This window comes from Abramis brama, assembly GCF_963993115.1.
Source record: "Abramis brama genome assembly, chromosome: 3".
NCBI classification, from domain to species: Eukaryota; Metazoa; Chordata; class Actinopteri; order Cypriniformes; family Leuciscidae; genus Abramis; species Abramis brama.
Genome location: NC_139965.1, coordinates 59,820,195 through 59,830,040, shown reverse-complemented (window position 1 = coordinate 59,830,040; position 9,846 = coordinate 59,820,195). Strand labels below are relative to the sequence as shown.

The 9,846-nt window shown below is 36.3% G+C and overlaps 1 protein-coding gene across 6 annotated transcripts; it reads right to left on the bottom strand.

The window, feature by feature from the left end:
• Window positions 1-200: 200 nt before the first annotated feature.
• On the bottom strand, window positions 201-9,508 carry drd4b (dopamine receptor D4b). Of its 6 annotated transcripts, XR_014605572.1 has the most exons (6): window positions 8,903-9,401; window positions 8,049-8,161; window positions 4,901-5,496; window positions 3,188-3,224; window positions 860-953; window positions 201-746 (listed from the first exon to the last, which is right to left on the bottom strand). XR_014605572.1 is itself a non-coding variant. In XM_084110348.1 (5 exons), exons 1-4 carry the CDS (start codon window positions 9,149-9,151, stop codon window positions 3,190-3,192), a joined length of 993 nt encoding a protein of 330 aa, XP_083966474.1. In that variant the 5' UTR covers window positions 9,152-9,396; the 3' UTR covers window positions 201-746; window positions 3,188-3,189. The 6 variants fall into 6 exon arrangements, 4 of the variants coding, with proteins under 4 accessions (XP_083966474.1, XP_083966472.1, XP_083966475.1 ...); XR_014605573.1 differs by lacking the exon at window positions 3,188-3,224 and having other exon boundaries at window positions 8,903-9,396; XM_084110348.1 differs by lacking the exon at window positions 860-953 and having other exon boundaries at window positions 8,903-9,396.
• Window positions 9,509-9,846: the final 338 nt, after the last annotated feature.

Here is a 9,846-nt window from a genome sequence, read left to right as displayed (position 1 = left end):
ATGATGTTTTTGAACCTTCACTGAGAAGCTTTATCCCGTTTCAAACCTCCGTCTAGTGGTTTTATCGCACATTTCTGTTTATAGTAATTTTCAGCTCCAAGTTCAAATGAATGAAATCCAAACTCAAAGCTCTACGGTATCTACAGAATATTTGAAAGGCTTTACCAAAAATCAAATGTACCAAAATATGCAGTGCCGAATGAGGGCTTGTACATTGTGTTTTTTTTATTTAAAATCCTTCTTATGGGCAAAAACACGTCACAGATCTAAAATATGCAATTCATTTTATATTTTATATCATTAATCTTAGCTTAATTCAGACTGAGGCATATTTTAACAGAGCATGGCACATTATAAAATGATGCAGAAATGTTCCAGGCACTACTGAAAATAAGTCCACTATGTATAAAATATGGATGTAGTACATGGTAGGCACAAAGAAAGTACTGGCAGGATTAACACAAAACAACAAAATAAAACAGTTCCACTCAAGAACAAATGTCTTTAGCATAAATGATGGGATTATGAAGCGCTTGGTGGATGTCAACAGCAGCGGGGGAGAAATCCTCGGAAGAACTTCCTGAATTCGGTGTTGAAGACCGTGTAGATGATTGGGTTGAGAGCACTGTTGACGTAACCCAGCCACGTCACGGTGCTCATCAGCTCTGGAGAGATGTGACAGGACTCGCACCGCGCTCGAGTCGTGTGAACGACGAAGAACGGTGTCCAGCAGAAGAGGAAGACACCTGCAGGTGGAGATCACACATCACATAAGGGTTATTATCTTTAACTAAAGAATAAAACTACTAGAAACATTTCTGGTATTTGAAATAAAGCTGAAATAAAATGAAATATAAACCTGTTAACTGTCAGGTCGCTTTTTGAGCACTGATGTGAAAATGCACTACCCAAAGGTTGGTCTCTTTTGACAGAAAACACTCAGCAGATTATTGCTGAAGTGAAAAGAAGTTGAAATACTGTAAAGCAAATGCACTGTACTAAACATTTATATATGTTATAAAATAATGAAGACTCTTAATATTGCTATAAAATTAAAGCCACATGTCTAACCAAATTGTGCTCCAAATTTGAAGTTGACATCACAAAAACTGAAGTAAAATAGCCACTAGGTGACGCACACATTCTTTTGATGTATTGTCCTGTCACAAATGAATCAATTTCTGTCACATCCTCACTTCTATGACAAAACAGTCGCCAAATATGGAACCTTGAGTTTCAGACCTTTCTGACAATATGTGTTTTGTTTGGATTATAAAATAGTGTAGTAAATGTTGTAATATGAAACATGACTCCGCCCATGGGAGGAGCCCACTAAAAGGATTTAAAGTATGGGGAGAGTGGGGTAAGATGAGCCATCTTTTACTTATGTGGTCCTCAAGATAAAAGAAAATTAGGCATAAGTACAATGAGAGTATTTAAAGAAATTTCAGGATGTTTCCTATTATTTTTAAATGACTAGAGTACATCTATGACAAAGGGTTCCAAAACTATGACTTCCTATAAAAAAAGTGTTTATGTGGCTCAATTTACCCCAGGTTAGGGGTAAGTTGATCCAAGTCAATGGGTAAGTTGCGTAGTCTGGGTGTAAACTGACCATCTGACTGAATCTGAATCAAACACGTGAAATTGAAATAAAAAGACATTAAACCTGAAAAAATGTATAAAATGAAAAAAGCACATCACGAAATTACAAAAAATTCAACTATAATTAACATGACAACTAAAAATACAAAGATAAAAGCTAATTCATAATAATAAAACTAAAATAAAACTGCATCACATATTTATCATCAGTCAAATTAAGGCACAAGACATTTGGTGCATTTTTTACCATTACATAAAGTGTATAAAAAATATATTTTACGTATATTGTAAAATGTTACTTGTCGTTACTATACACTAAAAAAAAAAAAAAAGTTATTTGTGAAAATTGTTTCAAAGTAAATACTAGACCTTTTTTTTCAGTGTAGCAATAACTATAAATTGTGCATAATTACATGCAAATAACCCTAAACCACAGCCCATAACCCTATAGTAAGTACATGTAGTTTATTATTATTACTCAGTACTCAAATGTATAATTTCACTGTAATACAGACACCTTAAAATAAAGTATTGCACATTTTTGCTTACCCACTGGAATGCCTATTGTCCATTACTGTAAATGGGTTTTTTGTTTGTTTTTACAAGCTTGAAGGAATTGAAAATAATTTTCTGTGTTAGACAACAACACGCCATTATGAACGTTGTGGTCAACGCAATATTGCTCAAAAAGTTGCCCTGTGTATCATCACCTTAAGAGCTCTGGAAAGCTTAGGATAACCCAGAAACCTGCAAAATCACGCTCATTCATTCTGCATTATGCAATAAGAATCTCTTGCAAAAGCGACCAAACTACAGTAAGTAAAATGTTATGAAGAACGTGGGACAAAACCTGCACATATAAATCAACCTATGTATGTTATAGATATTAATGTGCTCCTCCAGTGGCCTCTGCACTGCTGAATTATTCAAGTATATTAATGGTATTTCTATAAATACCCAGTAATGGAGTTAAAATAAGTTTCAGATCATCAGCATAACTGCATGTTTCTGTGACGCAAGAAATGTTTACATCTTTGGAAAAGTTATCACTTCCCCCAACCTTTGAATCTTCCTGAGGAGGTGAAAATCTACACATTCCTCTACTGTACATGGAACATATGGAAAATGTCTTGTTACTTAAAGGAGTAATTTCTGACATGTTGATGTAACCAGTAACCGGGTCATATTCAGTCATATTAACTCTTACCCTGCAAATTATTATTTATTTTTTTTGAAAAGTTGAAAATTGTGTTTTTTAATAAGATTACAGCATGTATTAGCAATGCTTTTATCGCTTGTTTCTCCATGTTCTTTGTACCGTGTACATTCCAACATTCCATAACATTCCAAATTCGGCTTGGAACTGTTCATTAGGATTTTACCACATAAAGCACATTTTTGGTTACCTGACAAACTTTTTTTTTTTTTTTTTTTACATTGTCTGAATATGATATATTGTCTGATGACAAACAGAACACAACAAACATTTCAGGATGTCCTAGAAATATAGCGGGGTAAGCTGTGCCACTTTTTATTTAAAGAGATAGTTCCCCCAAAATTGAAAACTCCATCATGTACTCACGTTTATGTCATTCCAAACTTGTTTGACTTTCTTTCTTCTGTGGAACACAAAAGAAGAATGTCTGTTTTTTTTTTAAGTAAATAGGGTCCAATGTTGGCTAACATTCATCAAAATATGTTCTGCAGAATAGAAAAAGAAAGTCATATGGGTTTGGAGTAAATCATGACAGAATTTTCATTTTTGAGTAAAGTATCAATTTATCTAATCAAGTAAAAATGAGGTCAACTAAGTACAATTATATTTCAAGGATGTCTGCTATGAACAAAGAAAGCCTATGTAATATAATATAGGCCTAATATAATAATTTATAATAATATATGGGATTATAGAAATAGAAATATACTTATCCCTTGATAGGAATCAGCTGTTCAGAATAGAGTGCAACAGTTCCAGAAGTAAAAACTCAATTTATTTTCTCCATAGGGAAATTGATTTTTAAAGTTAAATTATGAATCTTTAAAGACAGCCCTAAGTTGTTAATCAATGGTATTTTCTTCTGTTGATGCCGTCACCCACATTATTTCAACTTATTCTTAAAATAATTGTGTTTGGTAGTGGAATTCGTGGTGGAAAAACAACATTACCCAAGATGCTGTACGGAAAATTCCACCAATCAGAGAGTCGAAACGGGCAAAACACACCAAAAGAGCTCTTTAGCTCCGCCCACTCCCATGAAGCACTGCGAATGACGATCTTTTTTTGCGCTCTTAAAATACGTAAATATTTGTATACGAGTCAAAATCTGCTAAGGGGTAATAATGGAACAGCAGTTTTATTTTTTTACTATTATTTACAATAGGATCTGCATTTTTATGGGTTTCAAAATAAACATGATTTTCAAAACTCAACAAATTTGCGACAGCTGAATGTAACATTTTTGACAAGCCAAACATGTCAGTCTCTGAATCTTCCAGAATCAACGGCACTAATGTGCTCTATATTCAGAATAAAATGCAACTCTAGTCTTTGCTGAATGTCTCTGTGTTAATGAATGGTGTCCCAGAAATGAGGTCAAGGCACCAGGTGAACCATGACATCATAATTGGATAGAGGGATTTGTCTTTAGTTGGTTTTATCTGTGCGCCGGTCCAGGGAAATTCAACTTCTTTGGCAATTTCATGCAAAGCTTAGACATTTATAATTACATCCACAAACTAATTAGACTGCTTGCTCAAAAGTTGTATTTTAAAGTCTTCTTTCATTCTGCTCACATCCAAGCGGCAAACTTCCGGTGTCTCTCTTGAATCCAACATGGAAGTGACTTAAACTGCAATTCATCGACTGGCCACTAGAGACCGGCTCCAGAAGAGAGTCAATCCCATAGACCCCCATGTTAATTTGCCCAACTTTAGGGCAGAAAAAAATGTTTACTCATCCGTTTAAATTATATTAAGTTTTAAAATTCTGCATAATTAGGGGCGGGGCCATTTGAGTGACAGGTGGATTGACGATGCTGTCACTATTAGCTGTTTGTCTGCGGCATAGACTGTAAAGAAATATGGGCAAAGAGGCGGATTAGCTGAGGTAACGTGACGACTAACAGACAGCAGACAAACGGCTAGTAGTGACGAAAACGGCAATCCACCTGTCACTCAAGTGGCCACACCCTTAATTATGCTCTATGCTCACATCGCATGAATTATACAGTAAGTACTTTCAACTTCAACAGGACAGACAAACAAACACTCACAGAAGTATTATTTCAACACTTACCCACAACAACAGGTAAAACCCTCATGGCTTTTCTCTCCCTTCCATTGATCTTAGCCCTTTTCTTTCGCTGAGTTGGCTGGCCGTGTTTAATGGCAGTGTAGGCCACGGTTTGAATGGGGCTGTTTTTATACTCCGTTGGGAAAGGGCAAACGGGCGGTTTGAAGTCATCAAGCTCCTCAAGACTGGACTGGGCCAGATCTCTCTCAATGACCCGGGGCAGAGACATTGTTAGAGATCCCAATGGTGGGAGAGCGGCAGCAACCGCTGCATGCTGTAAACTACGGCAAGCATGAATACTGTTCCTCAGTTTGGCTTTGCGTGCTTCTTCCCACTTGCGCAAACCATGGAAGATCCCAAAATACAGTAGGAGCATGATGGGGCACGGGATGAAAAAGGAGCAGACGGACGAATATACCACGTAATTGTCGTCTTCCAGTTTGCATTCTCTGGGATCTCTCTTAGGAACATTGTTTATCCCGAAGATGACGGGAGAAGCCACAGCCAGCGCCAAGAGCCACGTCGCAGAGAGCAGGACCATTTGCCGATAGTCGACGTGCTTTCTGTTGTAGTTAAGCGGTATGGACACGGCTATAAACCTGTTAAAATGATGCATATTCAACTTTACCATCTGGATGTAAAGATATTTTTAAAGATGTAAAATAAATAAAGACTTCTAAGGGGCTGTTTACACGACACCGTTTTCAGCTAAAATCGTAAAAGTTTTTATGTGTTTTGGCCGTTCGTTTACACGACAACGCCGTTTTGGGTTTTGAAAATGGGTTCAATGGGGATTGTTTTGACAATGTGCGTAGAAAACTGAAAGGAAAAACTTCTCCGTTTTAAGCATATCGTTGTCGTGTAAACGTACCCGAAGAGTCATAATCACAGCAAAGCCAAACGCTGTAGTCAGTGGTTCTCAACTGGTTTAAAAATAACGTGTTGGCTAAACAAAAATAAATAAATAATGCAACCGTTCGTTTGCATTAATCTTTTTGAGTCATGACAGCTTCGAATGAAATTATGTACTTCAAACAACAAACTACATTGAGCTAGAGGAACTTAAAAAATTGTGTTTGTCAAATGATTAAGCTGATTACTCAAAAAAAATAAGTCACACTAACTACTTGAGTTGTAGCACTCGAGCCAATTTTATGTATTTCAGTTTAAATCCACAGCTATCATAGTAAAATGTAAGATATTACTTGTCAACTGGCACTAGCTCAGTCATTGCTTATAGAGTCAATGTAGGTTTTATCTTCATGAAGTCACACTTTTAAGGTTGTGTTCACAATTGCATGTTTGGCTGGATTAAAATAAACTCTAAACTTCTAAACAAACTCTGGTGTGGTTCGACTGAAATATGAATGTAACAGGGACCAAAGACATCTAAACGAACCAAAAACAGGATGTGATGTCACAAGATGTGACCCTAAAAAGGATGGAGGGATTCCTGCTGCTGTTTTGACTCTGTTACACATTTCATAAGCTCTTCATGAGTTCTCATCTAGTCAAAATACCATCATATGTACACATATTCGCTTTTGGTCCAGCACACAGCATTGGTTTGAATGTTTGTTTTTGCAAAATATGTGCCATAAAAGCCATTTAGTTTTTTTTTTTTAGTTTTTTTTTTATCTTTAGGTTCGGTGTTAAAAATGACAGTGTGAATGCTAAGCAAACCAAGACTGAATTTATCATTTTCTTTTTTAGGTCCGGACCAAAAGAACCAAGAGAACCGAACTATATGTGTGAACACACCCTTAATGTCAAACATAACAGCATTAAACACTAGCAGGTCTTTCCCTTCACTAAAAACTTATAAAATGACACTTAATTTCAACATGTATTCTCCCTACCCAGTCCAATGCAAAGCATGCTGTAAACTAAAAAAAATTCACTGCCCACTTTCCAAAGATATCAAGACAATTTTATCAAGTTGCTGCAAATTTAAACCGATTAACATGCATTTCAGTTTAAATTGCACACAAAATTAAGTTAATGTTATGATCAACATTATTATGTAAACCTAACAACACCAAACAATGTTTGCAACTTAAAAGGTTTAAAGGGTTAGTTCACTCAAAAATGAAAATTCTGTCAGTAATTACTCTCCCTCGTGTTGTTCCAACCCCGTAAGACTTTCGTTCATCTTCGGATCACAAATTAAGATATTTTTGATGAAATCTGAGAGCTGTCTCACTCCTCCATAGGCTTCCCTGTTATTGAAACTTGCCGGCCCAGAAAGTTAGTAAAGACAATGTTTAAAATAGTCAAAGTGGCTCAACCATAAGTTTATCAAGCGACGAAAATCCTTTTTGTGCGCAAAAAAACAACTTTATTCCACTATTGATTTTCTTCTGTATGTTTCTCTGAGTGAGTTCACGTAGTGTAACAGCACAGCGCTTCTGGGTCAGAACGTAGGCTGGCTCACTATTGGCCAGGATCACACACATCACACTAATGACCAGCGTCGGCCAATAGTGAGCCTATGACATTTAAACATCTCAGATTTAATCAAAAATATCTTAATTTGTGTTCCGAAGATGAACGAAAGTCTTATGGAGTTTGAACAACATGAGGGCGAGTAATTACTGACAGAATTTTCATTTTTGGGTGAACTAACCCTTTAATTACATAAATAAATTAGAATGTTTTACTTGCAACCATGGTTTAGCATCTGCCTAATTTGGCTAGCTTCTACTAAGTAGCCAATAAATTTGTGTTTGACATCAACAAGATGTTAAGCTTATTTGTTCTGTTATCCTATGTTAGATGCATTTTATTATTTGAATTTAGAATTGTTATTTTTCTGCTATCTGCTATCACATCAGACCTGTGGTCCGTTTTTGGGTCACGACTCACCAGTTGACAACCACTGGTTTAGAGAATAATGCTAATCTCAACTTTCTTTAATAAAGTCACTCACTGATTTGCTGAAACATGGTCTTACGCACTATAAGAATGAACTTAAGAATGAACCAGCATGACCTGCGTCAGCAACCCTGATTAGGTCAAAATAATATGCTATAAACTGGTTATGCAATTCACATTCTTTCTTCAGAAAATGCCTCAAGGCTCCCAAAGCAACTTTTCCCTTTCCTCTGGAAAAGCAATGCTATGCAATATCAATATGATGGGAAATTCAAACCTGTCCACACTGATCGCACAGAGGTTAAATATAGACGCTGTACAGAGCATTACATCCATGGTCATTAGTCCATCGCAAAGAGCCATATCCAATGACCAGACACCACCTTGAAACTGGAAAGACAGATGCCAAAAAGAGTATTAATGAGCATTTAGCATAAATTAAGGAAAACAACTGCAAACTTCCTTACATCTTCATTCCTGAAATTCATTTCAAACAGGAAAGCAATTGTATTGAGACAGATGACATTTGGACTGCCCTTGATTCTCTAAACGAGTCAAACTAATCTAATAAGCCTAACAACTAGACCGATTTAACGTGGGGGCAACTTGAGGATAACAAGATAAGTGGACTAAAAGAGAAAGAGAATCAAAGAGGAAGTTACCTAGAAGCCTATGTAGTAACAATTTTCAAATATATGTATGTATATACTATGTGTGTGTGTGTGTGTGTGTGTGTGTGTGTTTGGGTGTAATGCATTACTCAGTAATTACTGTAATTTAATCGATTTTCCATTAAAAAGTAAGGGATTACTATAATTTTTTCTTTAATTTAATTAGAGTTACTTATGATGTAATTGCATTAAATCCTGCATAGACATACAATTCTGAAACAAAAGTGGATTAAAAGGCTAACGATCAAAATATAAAGTCTAATATTAAAATGTATGTTTTTAATGTAACCCTCTCCCCTTGAAACATTTTGGTCAGTTCAAGAATAATTGATGCAATTTTATATTATTTATTTGATAGAATTAAAAGAGCAGTTTTAACGCGGAACCATGTTTGGATCATGTGGACTTCAACAAAACGCCTTACAAAATGAACTTATATAAACGCAAACGCATGACTTACCTCTGCATAGACAAACAGGGGTAAAACCAAGACTGCCAGCAGCAGATCTGCCACAGCCAAACTCACAATGAAATAGTTAGTCGTTGTCTTCAGGGCTTTTTCCTTGTAAACACTAAGGCAGACGAGCACATTTCCACAAATGATCACAATAATGAGCGAAACCCCGAACACGAGAGCCGGAACATTGTGCGTAAAGACCTCGGGTTGAAGAGAGCTGATGTTCGAGCTCGAGGTGTTGTTCACAGACATCGTTCCTGATCCGAGCGAGAACGGCTTCTTCTTCTGGGGAACTTTTCATAAATGTCTCATGTTGTCCTGTCCGCTTTGGTCCATCTCTGTTCATCTTGTGTTAGTCAGAAGACGAGCCATCTACTGTATATCAGCAGCTCTGAGTCTGAGTATGTTGGTCAATCAGCTGTCTCTCTTTAAATAACACAGTCGGATAATCTGGGAAAGTCGCGCGCTGCTCTTCATGTGATGTAAACTGCTGTCAATGAAAGTTTTCGAGGTTGAAAAAAAAAAACTATATAAACCGCGCAACCAATAGAGACTCGGTTACAGGCGATCAGTCAATGGCGCTGCGTTCTTACAGTGGGAAATATCTCTATACAGCCACTTTATTTGCGCCTTTATATCACGCAATTCATACTTTATAGGCCTAACTCACAATTACGACTTTATATCAGGAAATTCCGAGATAAAAAGTCAGAATTGCGAGACGTAAACTCGCTATTGTGAGGAAAAAAAGTCAGAATTGTGAGATAAAAAGTCTAAATAAAAATATAAGTCGTTATATAAAAATATAAAAGAAAGTGGGAAAAGTTACTTTTAAAGCAATGTGTTACATAATATTGTGTTACTCATATGAGACACTGGCAGTTAAGGGGTTTTAATGTCCCCCTGTGGTGAAAATCCAGCTTTTAATGTTGTTTATCTATGTGGTG

Excerpts from the sequence above, each read along its gene's own strand:
- drd4b (XM_084110346.1), bottom strand. The coding sequence starts at position 9,151 with ATGTCTGTGAACAACACCTCGAGCTCGAACATCAGCTCTCTTCAACCC. Across the intron at positions 8,162-8,902 it reads CCCTGTTTGTCTATGCAGAG|TTTCAAGGTGGTGTCTGGTC; the intron begins GTAAGTCATGCG and ends CTGTCTTTCCAG. Across the intron at positions 747-4,900 it reads GGTTTTACCTGTTGTTGTGG|GTGTCTTCCTCTTCTGCTGG; the intron begins GTAAGTGTTGAA and ends CTCCACCTGCAG.